Below are 26129 nucleotides of genomic sequence, written 5' to 3'. Positions count from 1 at the left end.
TCTCACTTACCTTCTCTGCTTGATTTTTCCCAATTATCTACCCCTAATCCAAGCACCCCCCTAATTTATATCCCTTGTCCTTCCCAGTTCCCACCCATCCCTTGTTCTTTCTCGTTAAAAACTTCCTTAAACACACCTTTGGCTATTGCTGCCGCAGCTCCTCTCTTCCCTCCTCTGCCATATGCCCTCCTCTTCCTGGCACAAAGTATTTCAATCCCATTAAATCAGCATTTCCCAAAACAAAGAGGGTCAGTAGTCAGGTGGAAAATTTCTCCAAAAAATAAACATCTTTGCTGTCCAGATGAATATGTGTTACCTAATTGTTTCCCAGCTACTCTGTTTATATAACCTTGGAGCTATTTTGCACAATCCTTTAGTTCTGACAACTCAAGATTTGTTATGAACTAATATTTTAAAGTCAAAATAACTCAGAGATACAAGAGATTGTTACAGATCGTGCAGACTGTACAGGGAGAAGCAACATTTATAATTTGTATTTTTTTTTTAAGAAGGAAGGCCTTTCCTGGGTAACCTTGTCTTCAACTCTTGAGTAAAGCAAACCCACTCCCTTTCCAATTTGATGGGCTTTAGGAAGTTGAAAATATACACATGGATACACATGTATTGTCTTTCTACCTGACATTTCTATGTGAATAAAGGGCTTTGAGCCAAAACCAAGCAGATAAAATCTTTCAGGAACTTTTACAATGTCACATACTTGTGCAAATCGCCAGTGTGTTTATAGCAACAGGCACCACAACAGAGCTCTGTGCTCAGTCAGAGCAGGCAACCTCCTCCATCTGTTTTGTGCCTGCATTTACAGGCAGCAGGCGAAACATCACCTGGCAAAGCACACAGGAACTCAGAGGGGTGGGGAAATCATTGCTCTTCACTCACACCCACCCTGAGACCCTGGACAGTCCATGGGCACGTCTGCAGGAACAGATGGACTGGTATGGCTGTCACACAAACCAAACATGATGGTTTAGGACAAGAGGAAATGGCCTCAAGTTGTGCCAGGAGACGTTCAGGTAACATGTTAGGAAACATTTCTTCCCCAGAAGGACTGTCCAGCCCTGGCACAGCTGCCCAGGACAGTGGTGGACTCAGCATCCTTGGAGTGAGTTAGAGCTGTCTGGATACGGCACTTGGGGAGCATCCTTTAGTGGTGGGATTGGCAGTGCTGGGGAATGGTTGAGCTTGATGATCCCAGAGATTTTTCCAATTAAATAATTCCATGATTCTATGCTTTTGGGTCCTTTTGTAGCAAACTGCTGTGCTGCTGCACCAATTTCTCCCTCTCTCTATGAAGGAGAGTAAACAAGACTTAATCATGTCACTGAAGGTGCTGTGAACTGTCCAAGACCTGGAAATCTCAGAGTGTAACATCCAGCCCCAGAAGGAAATATTACTATGCATGATGGTATGTAAGCACCTTGGTGAGGAGTTGCCCAATGCTGGTATGGAGAAATTTCAGATTGTGTAAAGATAAAGGAGAAAAAGACATTTCTTTCAGAATGCAAATGTTCCTACCAAAGTAATAATTCCAGAATAGCTAATCTGATAAATCACCAAAACCAGACAACTTCCTGTGTCCTGGAAGGATGGAGTTTCGTGACTTTTGGGGATTCCCAGGCATGTTATTGTCTGGTTTGCCACACAGCACCTAAAACGGTGGTTTTCCACCAAGCTGGGCCAGACAGAAACATAAATAATATCTGTGAGGATGAGATGGATGTGATTAATTTAAATTCTCTTTCACAGAAAATGTGAAAGGATAGGATAAAGCCAAAAATTTTAACCATAAACACCTTCCTAACAACATTGGATATTTTACCCAATACATTAATTTCTTCAAGGAATAAATGACTTGCTTTAATGTTTCTATTTGTCAATAGAAATTACTTTCCAAGAAGCTGAGTAGAGTCTATTTTTTTCTCAGAGGACAAGTCCTTTCCCTTTTGCAGCTTTCAGTGAGGCAGAAGGTGGAACCTTCACCTGCCAGAGGTGAGTGCTGCCAATGCAGATGTCTATCAACAGGTAAAATGAGTCCCCAGGTAGTGCGGACTGATGGGAGCTCGGCTCCAGGCTTTAAAATGGGATGGAAAAGTGTCTGAATTGTATGGGGGAGCCTGGGAAAGACAAGTGTGATTTATTGCACTAAATCACACAAATAAAGGTGAGTGACTCAAGCATGTGCTTGCCTTCACAGGGGTCAGCATAGCAAAGAGGCAAATCCCTCTTCCCACCTGGTGGAAAACTGCCCCAGGGGATCCTCCCAGGATCCAATTGCTGATCTGGGGAACATCACTTTAGGCCAGTGTATTTCATTTCCAGTCCTCTGGGATTCCAGATGAACAATCAAAGGGGTGAAAAGGGAAGCTCCACCCAGGTTTGTATTTTGCAGGATGAGGCTGACAGTGGAACTGCCCGAGGTGCAGTGAGGGCAGATACAGAGCCCACATGAGCCCTGAGTTTTGATTAATTACCTCAGCAGAATTTTCTTTCTCTTGCCATTGAATTAACTGCATGCAGTGGATGGAGGAGATGCTCTTGGCCAAGAAGGAATGTGAGAAAGAACCCCCCTACCCCCCCAGCCTGCAAACTCCTCTCCTACTGGAAAAACCTTTGCAAAAAATCATTTTTGAAGGGATCTGCCAAATGAGTTTTAAGCAATAATTAGCTGGGGATGGGCTATGAAGATGCAGAAGTGGCATTGAAAGGAGAAATTATTCACTCCACCACCTCTCGGAGCAATGCTGTCCTGGTGTGGGAGGAGAGGAGAAAGCACCAAGAACCCACTTACCAAACCTCACTGTAAGGAGTTACTCAGAGGAAATTTTTAAATTGCCACCCACACAAATTCAAACCCCTGTGACTCACTGCCACAGAGAATGAGATCAGCCTTAAAGCAACCAGAACTTGAACACAAAAAGGTTGTCTCCTAAGTTCTTCATTCATAAATGGCACCTCTTCCAGATTTTCTTACCTACTGCAAGAGGTAGAAATGTTCTGATTTATTTACTTCTTTACTTCTCTCAGGAAACAAGGCTCTCAGGAGATCCCATGGCTCTTAGAGCCAAGGATTTCTGGATGAACAACGATTCTCAACATACAAGAAGAATCCCAGAGCTGGCAGAGGCCTTGTGTCGTAGGACCATGGGTGGGAACGAGAGCTCTGGGGTGTGATCAGCTCCATCTCAGGATGCTTTACTCATTCCTGGCTCTCATCCCACTGCTCCATTCCCAGCTCAAACTGATGGTGGAGGACAGAGAAAGGATTTAACACCTGAATCAACCTCTTACCAGCTGCTGTTGTAGAGCAGGATCAGGCAATGAATCATGGACCCCTCTAGATTTTGGACAAGAAAAGAATTCCCGGAGGGATTCTAAAGCTCAACTTCAAGTTTAGGGTCTCTCAATCCTTGCATTGTTGCTTGGGTTGTAGGTTTGGGGGTTTTTTTATATTACCCCTTTGGGCTCAGGGTTCTAATTACTTTTCATTCCTTTTTTCTTTAATGATAATATTTGAGTGACAGATCTTTTATTAAAACGTTGTTTTCAGAAAGCATCTAGGAGTGGGCAGGGCTAGAGCTCTACTCAGGGTTTCCATGCCTCAGGGAAGCTCTTCCTGGCTCTCACCTGGCCTCTGAAGAACAGAGGTTTGGTGTGCAGGTTTGGGGGAAGAGACTGAAAGACATAGTTGTCCCAAAAGTTTGGTAAGAAAATGAATGTCCATCACACTAGAGAGGGAAGAGGTGAGGCAAAGGAGAGATCCTTCAAAAGCTTCTTCCCATCCCTTCTCCCTGACAGGAGAGCTGTGATCAAGAAGGACATGGCGTGGGCAGCTGATGCTGTATTCACCTTATTCCTTGTCCATGTGGTGACCACCCACATAGCAAAGAGCTGTGTCCTCTCCTCCTGATCCCATGCTCCAGGCACCTGACCAAACCTGGGGGTGGTCATGTCTTGGAGCTTTCTTTTGGAGCATGGCTTTGCAGGAGTCATTTTTCCATGTTTCCTTCTCTCCTTCTGCTTTATCCACTGAGTCCCTAGGATAAGAAACCTGCAGTGGTCCATTGCTCCTGATACGTTTGTGCCATTATCTTCTGACACAGACATTGCACAGAAAAATCTGTGGAGTATATTCCATGGGAGGTCAAATCACTTGCTCATGGATCTGAAGCAAAATGAGGTTTTACCCATCAATCCCTTTTTTTTTCCTGCTGCTAAGTGCATAATTCTTTCATTTTCCTTGAAAGATCATCCTAACATGAGACTTGAAGCACTGGGCCCAGAACCTGAAACAATTCTGCTTAAAAAAGGTCTTACCTGAGGTTGTTACTGGGTTGCTGCATGTCTTCTCCAGCCTCTCTCATCTTCCATGGCATATTCTGGCTGCAATTTCCAAGAAACTGTTCAAGAAGTATCTATCCACTGTTCCCAGCTGGCCTCGCCCAGGGCTTTTGGGATGGTGAGATCAAGTGCCTAACACCAACTGCACTGTGCCAGAGCACACGCTTGACATGGCCCCACTTTCCAGCCCTCCCAGACTGATGAGGTTTCTGCCCAGATAAGCCAATATACACCCAATGGCTGTGGGAAAAGGTTAAAAAAAACCCCTAATTTGCACCTCTTGCCTACTCATGAAGCAATTACAGTTATTTAATGGATTAAATGAACCTGAAAGCCACAAGGAGCCCCTGTGAAAAGGGAGCAGACAGCACTTCACAGCTGGAGGTATTTGGTGGGTCAGGTTTTGGCAGAGGGCATCACCAGCATCCAGAGTTGGCTGTGCCATCCCTCTACTTCTCTTCTGCTGGAGCAGAAGAAGATTGGAAAGGGGGGAACTTCTGATTTTTTGATTCTGCTGCTATGAGTCTCACTTTTCCTGAAAGTGGATGCAGGGTCTGATTGAGGCATGGAGCTAAGCCCCTTTCCTAGAGGCCACCTATCTTTCAGGAGACCGTTTTTTTGGGAAGCCAATGTGCATCCTCTGCGATGAAAGATACGAGAAGAAAAATTCCACCTGACATGCAAGGACCTTGCTAAAGTCCTGAGGCCATGTCTGCCCTGTCGCCATGCCAGAAGTGCCAAGCATCAGCTCCATCCCGCTTTTCTTGCTCTTAAGTGTGTGTTTTCAAATTTTGTGTTTTCAAACCAAAAATTATTATCAGGGCTTTTACTTCCTATTTTGCTTTGCTGGGTCACCTCTGTTTATTGCTTATTCCCGTGTTCATATCTGCTCCCAAGCATCTGGGGACAGGCTCTGGAAGTGGGGAGCTCTGGACAGGCAGGATGTGCCACTGCCTGTCGAGACTCTACCTGAGACCCCAGATGGTGGGAAAAATTCAGCCAAAACACCCAATTTCCTGTAAAGCTCCTTTATTATCATTATTATTGTTACTACTACTATTAATATTCCTTTTGGTAATACTGTTGTTATCTTGTACTGAAATACCCACTTTAGGATTTTTTCCCAACAGAAACACTATGTCTATTTTTGAGGGGAACCAGTGGACTAAGCAAGCAATGAGGGGAAAACCACCTAAAAATTTCAGAGTGGGGTGAAGCAGTTGAATGGGAAGGAGCCTGGGAATGACCTGGGAGCAAAATGATACAAAGGTGCTTAGCCTGGAGGCTTTGAACTTGAGTGAGAGATGTCAGGGGAGAAATACAAAAGAGGGGGAGAAAAAAAAAATGAAAAGTACTTTTCCTGTACCCTTGTTAACCCATAAAACCAGAGAAGATACATGTACACCACATGTGCCAACGAAAAGGGGAGGAGAGAAAAATTGACAGCATCGCCAGCTCGATGAGATCTTCAGTGAAAAAACAAATGACCTTTTGTGCTGTCTGGGGAGAAACTCTTCCATCATCTTTATGAATTTCCACCTTTGGCAACAGCTAAATAGCCTTGCATATCTACCATCAAGACACTAACAGCCATGCCATAAATCTTAACCCCGAACTATCGTTATTTGCTGGAGAAAATGAATGGTTTTCTCTGCACATGAAAAAAAAAGAGCGAAGCTTCTGACAGAGGAGACCCTTTCAGGCTGAGCATCCTCCCGGGCTCTCTCCTACTTGTTGGTGGGATGAACACTTCTTGCATTCTCAGCTCTTAGAATTATCCATGGAAATGTGCTATTTTCTATCTCTTAAAACTGTTATTATCTTGATATTATCTGTTGCTTGCAACAGTGAGTCAGGTTGGGAAACACTGGGCGGTCAAGTCTCAGCCATTCATCTGCAAAACAGAGTTAAGGGATAATTAGAGATTGTTGGGGTCCCATAAATAACAATAATTGGGGTTAAACACATTGATACAGTCAGAAAAGGTGCTCAGAGCTTTTGCCTTCCCCCTCCTGTGCCTCATGGAGGACACAGTCCAGGTGGAGGTGGGAGCCAGTCCCCGGTGCTGGCTTAGGGGCAGCTGGAATGTGATTTAATTCCTCTCCTCTCATTACCACTTCCTGAGCGCGGTGCCTGTGAGCCCTGAGGGACATCAGGGGATGAGGGAAAACATTAGTTTCTTAACAAATTCTTGTGTCATCTTCTTGACAGCACCTTTAAACGCTGGATGACACTCAAGAATGATGTGGCTTAACCTCAAGAGTTCAAGCGAGGGAGCATTTCCCTTTGCCAAGGAGCAGCAGTTGTGGCTGGAGGAGAGATCCAGGACAGCCCTCCCTGCCAGCAGCCACCGAGAGCTTCACCCGCATGGCAGGGACACATCTGGGGCTCCTGTGCCACCTACACAGGGCAGCTGTGCTGCCTCTGAGGTACCACTGATTTTGGAGGAGTGTCAGCATCTTGGTCTCAATGAGCTTTTCCAACCTTAATGATTCCCTGATTTTCTATGTATGGATGAAAGGGATATCCTACATTCCCCAAAATGAGTACCTTTGCACTGAGGTGACATGATGGACTGTGGACACTCCCTTAACCTCCTGCAAATGGGAAAGGAAAGGGGTTAAAGCACAGGGAAGGTGAGATAAGTGGAGGGACTCCAGGGTACTGGCATTCCAGTGGGATGGAGGCTGGCATGCTGGAGGAGTTGGATGCAAAGGATTTCCCCAGCACTCCCTTTACATACTTACCTGGAAATTAATAAAACACCACTGTACTATTAAATCTCAGGGATTAAAGGTTTAACATGACCAAGCAGAAGAAGCCTGGAAAGCAGTAATTAATGTTTATATGTGGTTTCTATCTTCTCTTCCATTTTTCTTTCACCCTTTGTCTGCCTCAAAAGATAATAGATGGGAATAGCTTCTTCTGCCAAGGACAGGCTTCACCAGTTAAGACTCTTCTTTTTCGACTCCAAAATGTTTGTAACAATTCAGTTCACAGGCTCGTGATTCATGGGGCTTTCCCAGTGTTTATCTGCAATTACAGGTCCCATTGTTCCCCAGCACTGGCCTTTCTTGTAGGTTATATTTTCCACATGATGATTTCCAGCCCTGTCCCTCAGTCTGGGAAACCCATGACATTGCTGCCTCCACTGCTGGAGCACTGTCTTCTCCCCCTCCCACTCCAAAACAGAAAGATAAAGAACTTCCCATGGATGTGGCATCAAGAGCTGCAACTTGCCACCCTTGGTGGCTCTTTAGGAGCTGCTGTGTGTGACCCTGACCTTTCTTGGGAACATCTCCAGATCAAGATTATTCCTTGTTCATGGGATGAGCCTCTTGCAGGGAAGACTGAAGGTGACACATAATCCCCAGCCAGATGCTCAGAAGGTATAAATGGCTTCCCACTGATTATGTCAACTGAAAATACAACTTGACCACATTTCTTGGTTCCTGTACAGTCCTGTGCTGCTCTTGAACCCAGGAATTCTAGCTAAGCAAAAATTTCAAGTTACTGCAACAGGGGAAAAGAATGAGACTGTTCCCTTCTCCTGCCCCAATGGAATGCAGATTACCAACTCAATTAAAGAAAACCCCAAACAGTCCAGAAAGAAAAACCCCTGCCCCTAGGTATGCATTCCCTATCAGACTTACACTTGGATAAACATTTCTGGGTCCTGAAGAAATTTGAACCACAGAATAGTCTGAGTTGGAAGAGGGCCCACAAAGATCATCAAATCCAACTCTGAAGCAAATAGGCCATACTGGCGTTGAACCTGCAGCCTTGGCATTATTAGCACAGTGCTCTAACCAGCTGGGCTAATGAACTTCATAAACCTGTCAGTGTTCCAGTTGGAAACTCCAGGCCTTGGGTGCTGGGAATGCTGGTGTTTTCTTGCAACTGGGTGTTGCAAGAAAATGAAATGATAAATAAATCTGGGTTTTTTTTCTGGAAACATCAGAATGGGGCAAGCTACAAACCCCAGTAATAACAGAGGCTTCCTTCTCTGCATTTTCCATCATTCTAGTCTGCCCTGCCTACAGATGTCTGTCCATTCCCTCTTTTCCTCCTGTTGTTGTTCCTGAAAACCTGATGGAGATGGGCCATGATGGGGGCTGAAGATGAGAGCTCTGTGCTGTCCATTCCTCATCCTTGGTGGATTCACATATGGTGACACCATGTCACAGGCCCAAAATGCTCCTTGCCTGTGATTTGGGCAATCCTGCTGCCTCTATTTATAAAGCAAGATTGCCAGGGAGGCACACCCCAAACAAGCATGATGGCAAGACAGGATTAAGGGTCTCTCATTGCAGCAATTCCAGGCTATTCTGCAGGAAAGAGGAATTGTGGATCCCCTACCACAAGCAGATGGGGGCTTGGGACTGACCACAGACCCAGCTGAGAGCATCCATTGGGTCCCAGGAATTATCCCATCCTTTTCCTGAAGAGTCGTTGTTATCCCAGCAGTGCCAGGCTGGGAGGAAACGTAACACCATGAGGGGGAACCACTGTGATCCTTGCTTCTCATCTTCCTTAGAATACAAGCACAAAATTAATTTTATCCCAAGGAAGTCTCTTAAGAAGAGAAATTTACCCTGGATATCAATATTTCCAGTAATGGAAACTCCACCATAGCTCAGGCACATTCTCCATGCTCAATTAGCCGCACTGTTAAAACGTCTCCCCGATGTCTCCATTATCCCTCCACTCCATTAGGGAAAATCCAGTAGATTTAAAAATGAGATGCATGTCATTTCAGATTTTATTCAAAAAACCAAAAAAAGTATAATGTTCATTAGGAAAAAACCCCGTCCTCAAAGACACGACTCTGCAGAGGCTGTGACTGCAGCTCTTTGTTTCTGATTGGAGCCCAAGAGCTGATGAACTCTCTGACAGTACAAGTGCCCCTCTTGAAGGGGATTTGGCACAGCCCAGCCCTGTGATAAAAGGCTTTGTACAGCCTCAGTCATGTTCATGTTTCCTCCATTCAAACACCCTGAACCTGAGCATGGGGAAGTTTTTCCAAATGGAACGTCTCTAACAGCAGGTGATTATTACCTCAGTAAGCAACCTCGATTTCTCTGCTCTTTCCCCAAGTTAAAGACAAAGGATGAGCACAGCCTCACCCCTCACAGTCTGCTCAGCGAGATCACCCATTTTTACTGTGATGTCTGTCAATACAGTAAAGTACTACAGAATCACAGAATCACAGAATAATGAGGTTGGAAGAGACCTCTAAGATCATCAAGTCCAATCTAAGCCTTAACACCTCTACTAGACTATAGCACTAAGTGCCATGTCCAGTCTTTTTTTAAACACATCCAGAGATGGTGATTCCACCACCTCCCTGGGAAGACAATTCCAGTGCTTTATTACTCTTTCAGTGAAAATTTTTTTCCTAATATCTAACCTGTACCTTTCCTGACGTAGCTTGAGACTGTGTCCCCTTGTTCTGTCAGTTGCTGCCCGGTGGAAGAGACTGAAAGAGCTCCTGAAAAAAAAATCTGGATAAAAATTGATTTTTATTAATTATAAACCCTGGCAATTACAGAGATGATGGGTTCAGTTCTCCTCTCACCCACTGACAGCCGATGGACACTGTGCCAGGTGAGGGAAGGAGGGCAGGACTGTGACCTGGAGGCACAGGAGTTGCCCAGGGCACCTCCTTGTCCCCATCCTCGATGAGCAAGAAGTGGATCAGCACAGGAGGGAGGGAGAAGGGAGGGTGCACTGAGAGCCAAACGAGGCTGCAGGACTCCCTGCCACATGATGCTTCTGAAACCCAAGAACCAAAGTGTAATTTCTGTGGATAATGATACCTAGGGTCATTACAGCCAGGAGTAAGGAGCATTTGGAAGGCAGATACCGTGTCATGTACCAGGGTTAAGCCAGCTGCTGGAGGTCAGGAAAAGGAGGAAAAATTGCTCTGCATCTGTCTGAATTGCTGCTTGTATTTCCCTTGGCAGCCATTGTGACACAGGCTGGATACATTGGAGTCAGCCATTTTTCTAAACTACTCCATATTACTCTATATTCTCCATTTCCACAGAATGGTTTGGGTTAGGAGGGACTTAAAACCCTCTCATTGAATCCCCTGCCATGGGGCAGGGACACCTGCCCCTAGACCATTCTGTGTTAGTCCTCAGCTAGAAACAAGCTCTAGGACATCTGCTTTTGCTAAAATTGCCCAGTGATCACCAATTTCCACACAAATCAAGGTCTGGTGGCTTCAGCTGTTGACTAGAAACATGAAGGAGATTAGGGAAAGGATGTTAACTCTGTGTACAGTTAGTGGTGTCTCCAGAGAGAGATTCCCCTCTGCAGGAGACAAGATAAATTGTCTCATTCTCCACACTGGCCACAGATGGAAGGAGATGGTCAGCTCAGACATAAGAGCAAACTTTCAGACGGTCAAAGTTAGGTGGGATGAAGTCCATTCAAAGGAAGAAATGTTTCAAGCTGCCGTTGTGTAGTGTTGCCCAACAGGCTATCAAAATGAGAACAAAATTACCTGCTTTAATTTAAAAAAATAAAAGTGGAAAAGCCTCATGTCCTCACATTTAATTTGTCAGTCCTGAAGGGGCTAATTTTTTCATACCATAAAAGCAACAAAAAATTGACAAAGTCAACCAACTACCAACCAAAAGTGGAGGAGAAATAAAATTGTGTAAATCATTAGCAACTTCCATCAAGAAATTATGATATTAAATCCATTGAATCCTGGTGAAATCCAGGTATTGGCTCCTTGGGCTCAAGAACATGACTGACAAGGTGATGTGGAGGTGAGTTACAGCAACACAGTGGTGGGACCTGTGGTATCTGAAGTGGCTCAAACCCAAACTGGACAGGAAAGCTGATCGAGGCTTCACTGAGGGTGGAGATCCAACTTCAGACATTAACAGCTGCTGGCTTCAACCTGAACCTCTCCAGCACTGAAAACAATCCCACAGGAGCACCTGGGTGATTTTATTGACACTCAGCTTTGGGTGCCTTCCCCAGCTCACCTCTAACAGCAAACTCCACTCAACTGTGGAATGTTATGATCCAGCTCCAGACTTGAATTCTCCAGCCTGTTCCCATCCTGCATCTGCTGAATTGCAGGTCATAAAAATAAAGGCTGCTATAATATTTCCCAATGCACTAAAAGCACATAAATTTTGGAAAATTTAAGAGAAATTCCAGTCAAAGCCTCTCAAAGGAATTAAAATACATTTTTTGTGAGCAGCAGAACTCATGTCCATACTCTTACTGCTCTCAGAGAGGACCCCTGAGGTTTGCACTGCTGCCACTTTTGCCTTTGTTATTTGGAAAACTGTGTTTCATCTCTTTGTGTTTCCATATCTGTAAAATGGGCACTTCCCCTAATTTAGAAGCTCTGCATTAGCTAAAATTGTCAAAGCATTAAAATCATAGCCATGTAGTTCTTGTTTTCTTGATTTCACCCTGTAAAGAGAGTGATATCAAAGCGAATTGCTACAAAAAAAAAGAAGCCTTTGTGTCTCATCTTCCTCCACAGATAGAGTTTCTAAGGTATGTTAAGAAACGAAACCCCATAGGGTTTAGTGGTGTCCATTTAAATCTCTCAAATACCTACACACAAATACTCCAAGTGCAGGAGGATTAACTCCAAATCTGAGTGGATTAGTCAAAAAGCTTCCACAGCAATGTGGAACTGCTGGAGAAAAATACAAAAAATTGTCATTTTCTTAAACTTTACAATATGACTTGATCCCCTCATGTATAATGAGCTGTAAGCCTGGCAATATCCTGGGATCAGCTGGAGAGGAAAATTTCACTTGGGAACAAAAAAGTGGAATTCAGAGGCTAGGAGCATCAGAGACATGAGAGCTGGGAAACCAGAGGCCACCTTGGTCCCTCACTCAACACCCCACAGTCCCCACTGGCTGCACTCCTGGAGCTCCTCCAGCCCTTTTGCAAACCTATAGTCACACACACATATAAATGTATATTTACACACTCCCAAGGAATTAAAGACAACTCCGAAAGATTAGGATGTGAAGGGCATGATTAAACACATGAAATCACATAAGCAAACAGACAACCTTGCACCATTGTTTGGAGGTTATATACATTACAAAGCTAAAAAAACCCTGAGATGATTCCCTTGCAAGAGGAACGAGGAAAATACAGCAGTACAGCTTCCTGCAGGACTTCTCTGGGCTAGGAGACTGAAGGGCAGAGAGAACCTCTTGTAACAACCATGCTGACCCACACAATTCATACCAGGCTCCATGGGTGGAACAGGTGATCAGGGGAAAAGTCCAGCTCTGATACAGAATCACAGAATCGCAGAATGGTTTGTCTTGGAAGGGAATTACAGCTTATTTTACAGCTTATTTCACACCCCTGCCATGGGCAGGGGCACTAGGCCAGATGGTTCCAGTTCCTGTCCAGCCTGGCCTTGGACACTGCCAGGGATCCAGGGGCAGCCACAGCTGCTCTGGGCACCCTGTGCCAGGGCCTGCCACCCTCCCAGGGGAGAATTCCTGTGAATCTACTGGCCAAAGAAAAAACACACCACTTTGCACTTGTGGCAGCTCTGGGTCAGAAATACCAAAATATAGTACGATATTTTCTAAGATTATGAAGGGACACCCGCTCCCAGGCTCCCACACTCAGGATTACATTTGATCCACAGAACTCTCTTCGCTTTTTATTGAAAAAACTTCCCTGCCTGGAATTGGTTGTCAGTGCCTGCATGACTGGTCACAGCTTATCCACAGCCTTAATTAGCAGGTGTGTGACTGCCTGTTTAGCTGTATTTTTAGTTCTCTGGGCTCTTGCAAGCTGTCCGAAAAAAAAGGCATTATTTTAAGAGAAGTAACATTGCAAAACAGAGTGACATTCTGTTTGACGTGTAAGGATAAATTAAGGATGAGAATACATTAAAGAAAACTCTGAGCACCTTCGTCATATTCCTACATTCAAGGAGAAACACAGCTGAGTTCAGTTGATCTTGGCTTCTTCATTGACCTGGAGCAGTAACTTTTCCCCCCTTTTAGTGTTTAAATAGTTTGTCAGTGAATGATCCCATTCATAAAGTGCTGGCAATGACAGTTCTGCAAAGCTAAATGGCATTTAACTGTGAACCTAATAAATCTGCAACAAAAATAAACAGAGAGGATGAGAGGGGAAAAAAAGATTAACAGTGGCTGAGAGCTAAAAAGAAAAAAAATTAAAACCCCACAGGCAGATACGAAAGACCATTGTCATTAAAACTGTTTGGAATGGTATTGAGCAGCATTGCTCCCATTTCCCTCCCCTCTTTGCCTGACCTTTGAATTCTCAGAAGAAATGGGCTGGGCTGATGTTTGGGTACTCTGTGTTTGGTAAGACAAACTTGCTGTGAACGCTGCAGGTCTCTCTCTCCATGCAGGTGTCCCCATCCACTGGCACCTACTGGATTAGACAAAGGACATCTCCATGCTCGTGGAGAGCAAGATTTGCATTTATGAAATGGTAACCCTGACTCCATGTAGGAAAAATGAATGCAAATCCTCAAATTCTTGAAAGCAGGACTTGAGGAGGGAAATCCAGGCAGAAAATTTGGAACTACAACAATCCTGTAAGAAATGAATCTCATGTCATAAACAAGATGATTTATCACAGAAACTCTGGAGTAAAGGTTTTAATAAACCAACTTAGCATGAAAAATTGTCATCTATATTTAAGAATTGGGAAGAAAAATTGATCAGATTTTAACAGGAAAATAATGCAGAAGAGATACAGGAAAGTGGGATAATGTGAAAAGATTTTGCTGTGGCTAATATCTTTTCAATAAGACAGTGGATTTTCTAGACAAAGGAAATGTCATCCACCAGCAATTTGTATGGATCCTCCACTTCTGCAAAGGGAAGTAGTATCTTCACTAACAAAAGCTGGGTTTGTACGAGAGGGCCCAGAGGTGGTTGTAGATAAAAGGAAAACATATTCAGAAAGAGGCAAGCGGACTCAAGGAAGTTTATTAATATAGTTGTTCAGGATTCCAACTGAGATTAATTTTATGTAAGTCTTTAATTAAAACCCTGGGCAGTAAAAGCAGAGTTGAGCCATCAAAGTTTGCTGATGACAAAAAGCTGAATCAGATTGCCATTACCAAAGGAACTGTACAACCTGCACAAAAATAGGAGATTGAGAAATAAGATATGGCAGAAGCAAACCATGTGGTAATCACTGAATGATTAAATGAGGTATCTGGCTCAGGTGAGCTTAAAAAACCCACCATTTTAACTCCAAAATGAGCCAGATGAGGTATTTGGGGTGGAGGAGGTGCTGCTGTAAGACCTTCACTACAGCAGTGTGTATGGTTTTCATCACCTGTTTTTAAGAAAGATAAATCCAGCCTGGAACAGAAACAGCAAAAGGATATGGGAGTGATCCTGGGAAGGAGATTATCTCATGGGACAAGCCCCCAAGAGCCTGACAGGGTGAAGATTGCATGGAGATCTGATCCCCAGCTTTAAATACCCACGGAGAAAAGCAGCAGAGAGGGAGAACTGCTTGTGGCAGTGGACACTGCCAGGGAAAAATAAAAGGTCATGAAATGGGACACAGAGGCCTAGACAGAAAATTTAATGAAGGGCTGCCACAGGAACTGGCCTCTGCAACACCTTTCCAAGAGGAGTAGAAACCTAAAACTCCCTCCATTCATTTTTAAACAGAGACAGAAATATTTATGAAAGAAAAAGTATGAACAAACATGGAACTGCAACAACCTGGTCTTGTAACCCAAACAACCCTGCTTATCCTGCTTATCCCCTTTTATCTGCTGCCATGATACCAGCTTGAGAAGGCACCCCCAACATTACTTGAACAGAACCTGCACAGGTAAAAGGGGAATATTTGTGTTCTGTTTCACAAGCGTCCATTTGCTGCTCTGTGTTATTGTAACTACATCAAGTTTAATCAATGTAAGCTGTTAGGAAGAGCAAGCAGGAGATGAAGCTGATTGAAATAGGATCCTCCAAAGAGGACACCTGGCTCTGGGAAACACTTATGGAGCATCAATGGGTTGGGAATACTCCCCTGTTCACCTGCTCCAGATTTATTGTGCACAACCAGAACTCAGTTTTTTGCTAAGAGCAGATCTTGGGAAAGAGTGAAAACGTAGAAAGCTTTGGGTTTCTCAAAGAAAGAAAAGCATTCTGCCTTTGCAGGCCAGGGGCTGGATGTGCAGTAACTCCTGATTTTGGGGGTCCACGGCTGCAAGGAGAAGTGTGTGACACCCTCCAAGGAGCTCTGTACCTTCAGAGGGAGCATTATCTGCTGCTTCAAAATCAATGTTTCTCCCAAACTGTCTCAAATTCAGATTTATCTGGGCCTTTCTTGCAGGTCCGTGTCCCACAAGGTGCCCAGGGTGCTGAGTAAATAATGAAAATCTCACTCAGCTGCCCGGGGCTCCCAGATGGCTGCCGGAGCAGATGGGCGCCGTGCTGTGCCCAAAAGGTCAGCACGCCTGGCCTGATCCAGCCCAGGGCTGGGAGCCAGGGAGCTGAGCACTCCTCGGAAAAGGGTGCAGGGAGACTTCCACAGCTTCCAATCAGTTCCTGTCAAGGGGAGGATCAAGTTCAGGGGCTTTCACTCATCCCAGGGTGGTAACACGGCACAAGGAGAGGGGCAGGACCTGGGGAAGGGGAACAGTGAAACTCAGATTTAGCAGGTAAAGGACTGGCTGATGCTTCAGAAATGAGCTGTTCCCTCTCTCCCTGGCAAGAGCTTGGAATAAACACCAAGCCATCCTCTGCTCTCTGACATCATCATCTCACTGTGCAAGATGGTGACTTTTCAGTGCAGGAACAGATCTAATTATTACCTCAGGGGTAAATATGCACTGAGACACATGGAGAATAAGGCAGGTAACTCCCAGTCTGGGCTTCTAATCCCATTATCAGGGATTATTATCAACATCATTATCCTGCATAACACAAATGAAACACAGGGGGGAAAATGCTATTGTCTTTCCAGTAATGAAATGCATGGACAGGAGAGGAAATCGTTTCTCTGAGTCACGCTCCCCACCCAAATAATAGAAGTATCTCCGTGTGGAGGAGAAGGTGACGCTATGGATTAGCTGCTATTAATTTTTACCATGAAGCAGCTTCTCTGGGCAAATCCCAGCACGGAAAGCTGTTCTCCCTCCTTAGGTGGCCCAGACTTTAGAGCTTTGTTCTCTTTGAGGTTTGCAGAGGACTGATGCTCTGCATCCCTTGTCTGGCAGGGATCAACCCTCTGAGATTTCAGGTACGTTTCTCCAATCCTCCCACACTAATCCAAGGATGGGCACAGCACAGGAGAAAGAACAGTTGTTCTCTTCGTCCTGTGGATTTTTTTGGATGTGGAAAACAGCCCTGGTGCAGCCACTTGTGGTTTGAGAGCACACTTGGGTGTCTGCTACTCTAAAGCCAGCAGCATTGGTGGATCACAGCTCTGGGAATCCCAGGAGATGCAATTCCTCAGCTGCCAAAGCCCAAATGACCTCCTGTGGGAGCAGCATTGATCAGGAAGTGTCCAAGAAAGGAAGGTTGGGAAGAGAGACAGATTTATGGGCAACCCAAAGGTCCATAAGATGAAAATTTCCATCCCTCCTGGCAGGACCTTGGACCCAAAGCACTGAGGCTTGTACACACACTGACATGCCAAGGACAGGGATGGATGATGGAGGAGAAGTGTCTCCATACTGATCTGGTGCCACCATCTCTCAGCAGAATCACTGTGAGCAAGAACTCCCAGCCTGTGACCTACTTGTGCATTTGTCACTTTTAATTCACCCCTTTCAGCTTGTTTGCCTCTCACTGAGCTACCAGACCTACAGAATAATGTGGATTTTCCAGGGGCACCAGGAAAGCTCCACAGGGAGCTGTCTGACCTAGCTTTACAAATAGCCCCCCTTCCTCCATGTTGGCTTGCTAAAAAGTTCTTGAAAGTCACAAAAATCTGTTGGGTTTGTACCCAGCACCCTCAAGGATGGAGCCCCGCTGTTTTCATGACAGTTTACTCCTCTTTTGTCCCATTACTTTTATCGGAGGATGTGTAAGTAAGAGTACTACAACAGGACTGTAATTACAAGGTGATGCTGCTAGAACAGCCACCCAAGCTGGGACAGGAAGGGAAAGCTGAAAGCTTTCAAAGTCACAGTGAGCTCCTTCTAGCATAAATAGCAGGACCTGACTGATTTCAGACAGTTCTGCTTTAACTTAATCTCCTTTCAGTGACAGCCTCTGTGACACCTTTCAGGGCCTCAGCGTCCCTTGTACTCTTTTTCCTCACCAAACCTGCCTGAATTCATTGTGGTCTGCGAGGATCAGCATCAGAATTGGGTATTGTAGCTCTGATGTAACTAATGAAGGCTTTACTTCAGCTTAAGTGAGAACTGGCTTTGGATGTGATGAAGGGTGAAGTCTGAAGCGTCCAGGAAATCAGAACCTTCTCCACTTGACAAGGCTGGCTCCTGCTTGGGAAGGGCATTAATGGTCCACGTGGGAAGCATAGAAGGCCTGAAATATTTCACTACTGTTTTCTCTACAAGGGTTTGGTTCCTTTAGTTTATACACATACTAAAAGCATTTGCCTAAGGGGTACCATCACTTCCTCTGCTTTTGTTGGTTCTCGGCAGCCTCCGCCACCTTCTTCCCCAGGAAAATTTGGCTCCTGAAATTTTACCTTGATAAATTTGTTCCTCAGCAATCTCTGGAGGGAAAGTCCCCACTCCCAGCTGCATGCAGAAAGGCAGGCTGTCTATGATTTCAGGAACTTCTCCTAGTGAGTAACACTTTCTATTATTCTCAATTGTTTGACAGAACAGGAGCTACAGTGTTTCCAGCAGTGAAGAGACCTGTCAGAGCAGCCTGGAGGGTTTCCCTGTGTGGCAGCTGCCCACACTTCTCCCTTTGGGAGAGGATCATTGTACCCATGGCACATTCAGAGGCTTCCTTTCAAGCAGTGACTAAAATTCCACTGCACTGGGACACTACATTCAAGGACACTTATAATACAGGAATGGACTGGAATTAGTGGGAAAAGTCTAGAAATCACATGGTTGATTTCTAGATTGAAACAAAAACAACGAGACAATGTATTTCTGCCAGGGAAAAATATATTTACATTTTATTGTTCAAATCCCTGCATTGAAAATCACCCTCATGGACTTCAACTCAATAACTTCAAGGTCTAAAGCTTGTATCCAGATGTAGATTCCTAGACACAAGACAAGAGACAAGTTGGGGGTTTTTTGGCCAGTTTTTAGATAGTAATTTAACACAAATATCACTAATTTAAGAGATTTAAATTGCAACTACAATATAATAATGGAAAGCTACTGTAATCCAAAGATCGATGCTCCCAAACCACCTATTCTTCAGTTTATAATAAAACCTGATAAATCCTACCTGGCAGTACCAGACCTTGAGAGGAAAGAGGAGCGAGGTTCTTACACAATATTCATGCCCAACATCTAAGATTCTACAGGATCTAGACTTCACCAAACCTCTGCCTTTGTTGAGATTTCGGCCCAAATCCTGTATCACATCTTAAGTCTAATCCAAGAACTGTTCTTTATCTTTAATTTCTAGTGCATAAAAAGAAACATGAAAACCCTATCATTCACCATCCTTGCACATATAGCTAAACCACAGAAAAATAGCTCTTTACAGAACTAGTCTTCATCTGTCAAAAAAATGAGAGGTTGACTTTTGCCATATTATTTTTCTTCCTGGTTTTTATTTTTCATGTAGGTGGATGCAGTTAAGCTTTTCCCTCTTGCTTTTTCTTTCAACTCCTTCTCTCCTCTTTTTTTTTCTGTTCATTCTTGTGTATTGTCCTTTTCCATTTTGCTGCTGAGGAAAGATGATTGAGAGGGAGAAAACTGAAAACCCTCTCAAACACCAAATTTCTTTGTACTGGCCTGAAGTTATATGAATAAAGACTTCCTTCTTTCTTCATCCTTACTGGGACCTGGGGGAACTATCCTGCAGGATGAGCTCAGTGCAAAATTATCTCAGGAGTGGGTACAATAAAAGGTGGGTCCCAGCCAGAACTCCGGATATGAGCACTTCCCATCCCTCTGGGGAGTTGGGATTTTGACACTGGGGCTTGTTCCTTTCTGTCAGGACTGGAAGCCACATACCCCTGAACATCATCCCAAGGGCTCAATCCCAAGGGCTCTTGTCTCCAGTTAGACTTCTGGGATGAGCAACCAGCAGCCCTGGGACAGCACATCCTGAGAGGCACAGCAGTCAAGAGGCTTTTAAAGGTGTAAAACCATCTCCAGGGCTGGCCCAAAGGCCCCTGGGCAGCCCTTGGCTGCCACTGGGGGTGAGGATGAGACTGTGCAGATTCCCTCAGGAGGTTCTTGTATTTCTCCTAAGGTGCCTAAAGTCAGGCTTGTGCTGTTTTTCCTGGGTCTTAGGAGCACAAGGCAAACACAGCTTTCAGCCCACAGCCCCTGTTAAGAGCTAAATCCCAGCCCAGCCTTCAAACCCAACTCAGGTCAGCCCAAAGCCAGTGGAAGAGTCACTCAATTCTTGGCATTTCAGTGACCAGACCAAAAATAAAGTAGAATAAACCTTAAAGCAAGAGGAAAATGAGCACTTGCCTCCCAGCAGCAGCTGGGATCACTGTTTAGTTCTACTAGAATATGTAATTTTACTCCAGTTGCAGATGTAAATGGGTTTCCCCATTTCTTCCATGCTGTTTTCCCTCCATCCAAACACGTTCTGAATGTGCTTTCCATGATCACTCAAGGGATCATCAGTGAGAGTCAGTCAGTGTGAGCAGCAGAGAGCATTTCAAGAGCTAAGTCTGCACTTAAAAATAATAATTTGAAAAATAAGATGTTAAGATTGCTCCTCAGCCCAAAGAGGATCAAAAACATCTTCAGTGTCTTGTGGACTCATAAAAAACTAGCCCAGACAGCAAGAGAATTGCATTTTTACCCAGACTGGCTGATAAATTATTAAAATGGGATAAACAAAGGGAAAAGAATTTAAAAATCTCTAGAACTCTTCCCACTGTAAAGTGGGTCTGAGTCAGAAACAATCATTTTCATCTCGGAAGTGGGAAATGCCATTTTCTAAATGCCACTTTACCCTTTGTTGGAAAATGGCCAGCTTTGCTTTCCTTGGGACTTAGAAATCTATCATTAAAATTTTTGTAAATTTTGTACTCTCATATTTATCAGTTTTATTGGCCAGTAAAGAAACACCACACACCATTTCCTATCTCAGGGCAAGAAAGTGATATTTTCTCGTGTTTCTACATTTATTTCCCCACCCTTTTTGTAAATCTATTGGAATTCTTCAAATCGGACAAATCCACTGGATACCAACTGCAAAAAAACCCCAGCAAATGCATCTGCTTTATCCATTTTATGAAAAACCTTTTGGTTGAAGAAAATACTGAAGTTTTCAAATGCTGTGTTTACCGTACATCTCTGATTGGATTTTTTTTCGTTAAAAAAGTGCCAGGATGGTTTGGGTTGGAAGGGGCCCTAGACCTGATCCAGTCCCACTCCCTGCCATGAGCAGGGACATCTTCCACTGTCCCAGGTGGCTCCAAGCCCTGTGTAATGTGGCCTGAAAGAGAACAGATTAATTACAAAATATTTCATTTCGACTCGGACAAGTTGAAATATCTTTGATGCCTTCCCTGACAGTCGGCTTTTTGTTCCTAGAATCATCTGCACACAAAATGTGATTTAATCAGCTGTTCAGGCTTACAAATCAACTCAGTAGAAACTCTGGCAGAGTTTTTTTGCAGCTTAATGGTGAAGCTCATTATTAGACAAGTGATTTCCACTCAATTGCTCTCTTCACTCTCCCTGAGTACTGCGGCATTTGATACTTGTGGAAACATTTTCTGTGGAGATAAGAGTGCTGATGCCACTATCCAAGAACAATAGAGGCTGATTACAGATTTCATAGACCATCTAATCTAATTCTTGTATAAACTGGCCATAGGCCTTTTAAAATTAAATGTTATTTCTAGTCCAATAGATACGGTTGAACTATAGCACAATTCTGGAAAGAAGAGGAGAAAAAAAGACATCCACAGATAAAGAATGTGCAACAACTCAGACATTGTATCATAGCTCCAGACAAGCAGCAAAATCCTGCCTTGCCACCTTTGCCTCTCACTGTGGCTGCCACGAGGATGTCAGGGCTCTGTGGAAAGAAAAATATTCAAAAATAACTAAATTTTGATGCATTTAATGGCAGAGGAAACACTTTGCAGTTCTCAGCCCGTTTCCAACAGAACAGGCAACAGGGAAATGTTTCATCCCATTCTAGTTCAGTGCGACAGAAAAAAAGGAGTTAAAAGGTAACAAATACCATGTATTTTCTAAGTTCCTTCCAAGTGAGTGTTTCCCAGTTCTGGTAAATTTGGGTTAGGTTTGGTGCAAACCTGTAGATGCACTTAAACCAGTGGCTGCCTTTTCCAAGTTGATTTTTGTGTAGTGGACACAAAGGGAGGGGAGCGTGTCCCACCCTGGCTTGGCTACAGCTGGAGTTTCACCACATGAAACTGTAATCTCTGTCTCACACACTGTAAATACACACAGTGAGCAGCACAGAGAGGATTACCTGGGACGTATTTCTCTATTAAGCTATTTCAAAAATCAATATCCAGGCAGGATTATACAGATTTATTTTTTCAAGGGCTACCCACATTTTATAACATTAGCACTGTTGTAGGACAGGATGTCCCACAAACATCACCGTTGCATATGTGACTTATTTTTACCTTTCTGAAAGCCATTTTCAGGTTTTAAAGCACATCTTCAGTCACAGACTGGATGGAGCACAAACAACAGGGTTGGATGCATGGCAGCCGTGGAAAAAGGTCTTGCCAAGATGGGACACTCAACCATGAAAATAAACTGCACAAATCCTTTACAAATACCTATTTTATGTTACCCAATGTAACACAGAGCTGATGCAGAGCTGGAATCAGACACTTCCAAACACAACTGAGCAAGAAACTAGGGGGAAAATAATCCCTTTCTTCCCACTCAACACTGCTTGGATAAGCTATTTGAGGTCTGTGGGTGAATCCTTGCCATCCCAAGAAAGGGATATTCAGAAATCATCTTCACAGGGCCACAAAGTGCCAGTAAATGTGTGTCCAAAACTGGAGGAAGTGACAGAAAAAAGTGCCCTTGTTCTGACACATTCACCCAGTGACAAGGTGGCATTTATGACACCCTCACCTCCCTTAGCAAGTGCTACAAATAGTTTACACAGAGATTGTTGTGCAGTGATGTTAAAGAAAATCTTACGATTTCCATTTCCTCCAGATTTTGTTGGAATAGAAGAACATATTCTAGAAAAGCCCCTGCCTGATATCGTGAAATGGGAATCTCTGGAATAGAAACAACAGCAACAACTGTTTGATTTATATATTTTATTTTTAATTAAAAAATAGAAGTTATCTTAATACATCTCTTGCAGCCTTTGGGCAAAAATGCACCCTTAAGAAAACTCTATGAAACATGATGCACATCTTTTCTTGGCACACGTCTTAAACAAATGCCAACTTCCTGCAGCAACTTTGGAAATCCATCATTTCCCCCAAACCCTGAAAACATTTAACAGATCATTTAAAAAATCCCTACAAAAATTCTAAGTGGGCCCAAAGCAAAAGTCCCAGATCCAAGCAACCAAAAGCTTTTGGAGCAGACATATCCAAATGCTCATCTTATTCCAAGTTTTATCCCACATCACCGCAAATTCACAGACAAACCACCCAAGGAGAGGCAACTGGAGCTGACCCAGGTATGGATCTCCCTTCAGAAGCTTTAATCTTAACTGGGTCAAAGCAAACCTGGGGGTCTGAACTGTTTCCTAAAATTGTTTAAGTCGGGCCCGTCCCCAACAGAATTAAGTGCTGGTTACACGAGGAAATGGTGCTGTCAGAGCTCCCATTTCTCAGCTATCCCTGATCTGAGCCCAGGCCAAACTCTTTGTCCACTGGCACCACACAAGTCAAGGATAAAGCCAAGGGAACACACTGACCCTGCAGCACAGCCACACACCTGCCTCTGACTGCCTGGAGAGCCCTGGAGCTGTCTTGGGCTTCGAGGAGTGGTTTTCCCTGGACACCCATCCCGGCCCTCTCTGCAGCAAGGCTCAGGCTCCTGCCAGAGGAACAGGCTGGCACTACCCCCAGTAGTCTTTGTTCCACCTGGCCCGTGATTCCCAAAGGCACAAAGTGACCAATGTTCAGACTTATACACAAGGTCGACATACATACATATATATATATATTATATATATATATATATATATGTATACACAGACCATTACATACATATTTAAATATATATATACATATATATATATTTGGGGTTGATTTTTCTTTTTATCTTTTTTTTTTTGCTCTTCTTTTCCCCTCCTTTCTCTCCCTTTTAACTTAATGATGTAGTCTCCTCAGAGGAAGGCTCTGGTATATGTTGTGGAGACTTCTCTGCCTCCAGTAGGACTTCTGGATTCTCCTCTGTTAGTTTTGGCTCCTCAGAGGCTTGAGATCCCTCCTGCACCTGACTCTGGGCTTGGCTGTTCATTTTCTCCTCTGCTTCGATCTCCTCTGAGGTGGGAATGGAGTTTTTCTTTGGACGGCCTTTGGGCTTTGTTGGAGCTTCCTGTCCACCCTTCAACACCTGGAGCAAAGACATGAACCGTAAGGATTCTGAACTCTGCTGGTCTCAGATGTCCTGTTCCTATGTCTAATTCCCTCTCTCTTCACACCATTTCTGCAGCAACGAGACACTCCAGCCAAGGATCTATACCTAAGCTAATGCCAAATTTGTTAGAAGTGACAGTGACTTCTGCAGGTGCCACATACATCCACAGGAACAGCCTAGAACTGCATCTCCTCTCCCAAATCACAACACATGGACACCTCCACTAGAGAATCATGTTCCCACCATGTCACAGCATCATGTTCCCACCAGCATTTATTGGGTGGCTGTCCTTTATAAAAAAGTATTTTAACTGGAAAAGGACCATGAAGATCAGAATAAGTGAAAAGTGAAAGGAAGATAAAAGTAAAAATTAATGATATCAGCTCTCAAAACTCCTGTTTCCATAGAGCAACAGTCTTTTCTGTCTACGCACAAAACCAATCCCAGAAGCACTGACATCCCACAAATGCCAAAAATGCAGAAGGAGATCTTTTGATTCTTCCCTCAGTTTTATTCTCATTTCTTTCACCCCTTTGCTTTGTTCTCCTCCTACTGCCTTTGGTCCCCTCTAGCCCGCCACATATGCTGCAGTATGAACACTTTAGAAAAAGAGACCATCTCTGTGAAAAATGATCAGGAATAAAAAAAAATGGTATAAATGGACATAAGTCACTCCACTATGTTCAGCTTCTAGATCTGTTCTTTGCAATCAGTTTTTAAGAGCCATGGAGAAATGACAAGGATCCACTCACCATTTTCTTCCACTTCATCCTACGGTTCTGGTACCACGTCTTCACCTGGAGCTGAGTCAGCCCCAAGGACTGGGCTAAGTCAAGCCTGGGAGACAAACCAGACAACAAAATGAATTTACAGAAGCCAAGAGAAGCTCAGATGCCAGGTATAGGCAGTCCAACACTGTTAGAGCATTCAGCAGTGTCTCTCTGACCAGCTGTCTCAAGTACAGTCACACAGAAGTGATAAAACCCATGAATTTAGGATGCAAAGATAGAAGATCCTGTGGAAGATGCAGCTCTCTTTTCGAGAAGTGGCAGGTTTTGTCTGCGTTCTTTGAGACATGAACCTGCTGCACTCCAACTGATGATGCTCCATGTTTGTCCATGAATTAGGAGTTACTGGAACATCACATCCATAAAAAACAGGTCACTGGTGTCTGAAGCAAACACGTAGGAACAGACACCCAGCATCAGCTACTCTTTGTCATATTTCTCCTCTGCTGCCTTCAGAATGGGGATCATGGTACTTGCTCATTTCTCACAGAGTAGTAGCACATCTAAATCTATTAATTTCAGATACATTCTGCTATTTAGGCAATTTAGGCTTCTAAGTGAATTTATTTTTTGTATTTTAGCTGCAGGGTATATGTGGCAGACAGCCCATAATCCTGATTCATCCTCTACAAATCTCCAACCCATGCAAGTTCATGTGAACCCGTTCATTATTTCTATATTAAAGCGCAGGATATGAAGCAAATGCAGCTGAGAGTAGCTCCTAATCCTTCCCACAGGTGATAGGACCATGCATCTGACAGTTTTGTAATGGAGTTGCACAAGGGATGGAGTTGGAAATGCTCAGCCATGCCAGGAAAGCGCCCCTCGGAGTCATGCAAGTCCTGCAGCTGGGACAGCTCCAACTCAGAGCCACATTCTACAATATTCTGCATTCTGTGACTTTTTGGCAAATATCTCCTTTGGATGGGGGAACACATTTGTCAAGGCCAAGTTTTTGATAATAAAACCTTTGTTACAGCTGGGCTCCTCGGACAACCAGATTTACATTTGTAAACACCCACATACCCCACACCAGCTCTCTGTGCTCCACCTCACACTCAAGGATTCATGCTTCTCCCCCACTCTGGATTCACTCTGGACCTGCAGGCTTGTTCTGCCACTACATCACATCTGAAGCCATTGCTCTAACACACCATTATTGTTAAGAGTAGAACATGTCAGATGTACTGCCTGATGTACTGCCCTCCCTCACTATGGATAAACCAGGGGTTTCAGGTGCCCTCCCAGGGCTACAATCTCCTGTCCAGGCCAAAAGCTGCAGAAGTGAA

The 26129-nt window shown here is 44.0% G+C and overlaps 1 protein-coding gene and 1 long non-coding RNA gene across 3 annotated transcripts in view; one reads left to right on the top strand and one right to left on the bottom strand.

Moving 5' to 3' along the window:
- The first annotated feature begins 785 nt into the window (after nt 1–785).
- On the top strand, nt 786–9333 carry LOC134561205 (uncharacterized). Of its 2 annotated transcripts, none has more exons than XR_010082865.1 (4): nt 786–1031; nt 1268–1423; nt 1943–2007; nt 6568–9333. It is a non-coding gene; the product is annotated as an uncharacterized LOC134561205 (long non-coding RNA). The 2 variants fall into 2 exon arrangements; XR_010082866.1 differs by having other exon boundaries at nt 2213–9333.
- Nucleotides 9334–22977: 13644 nt separating this feature from the next.
- BARX2 (BARX homeobox 2) overlaps nt 22978–26129 on the bottom strand; it is a 34889-nt gene continuing 31737 nt past the window's right edge. Inside the window, exons 3-4 of the mRNA XM_063417935.1 lie at nt 24805–24889; nt 22978–24028 (exon numbers count right to left, since the gene is read on the bottom strand). Coding sequence (XP_063274005.1) covers nt 23777–24028; nt 24805–24889 — 337 coding nt within the window. The 3' untranslated portion in view covers nt 22978–23776. The remainder of the gene's footprint in view (nt 24029–24804; nt 24890–26129) is intronic.

Source organism: Prinia subflava, chromosome 22, assembly GCF_021018805.1.
Source record: "Prinia subflava isolate CZ2003 ecotype Zambia chromosome 22, Cam_Psub_1.2, whole genome shotgun sequence".
Lineage (NCBI taxonomy): Eukaryota > Metazoa > Chordata > Aves > Passeriformes > Cisticolidae > Prinia > Prinia subflava.
The sequence above is the reverse complement of the archived record's forward strand: the minus strand, read 5'-3'. Positions and strand labels throughout refer to the sequence as shown.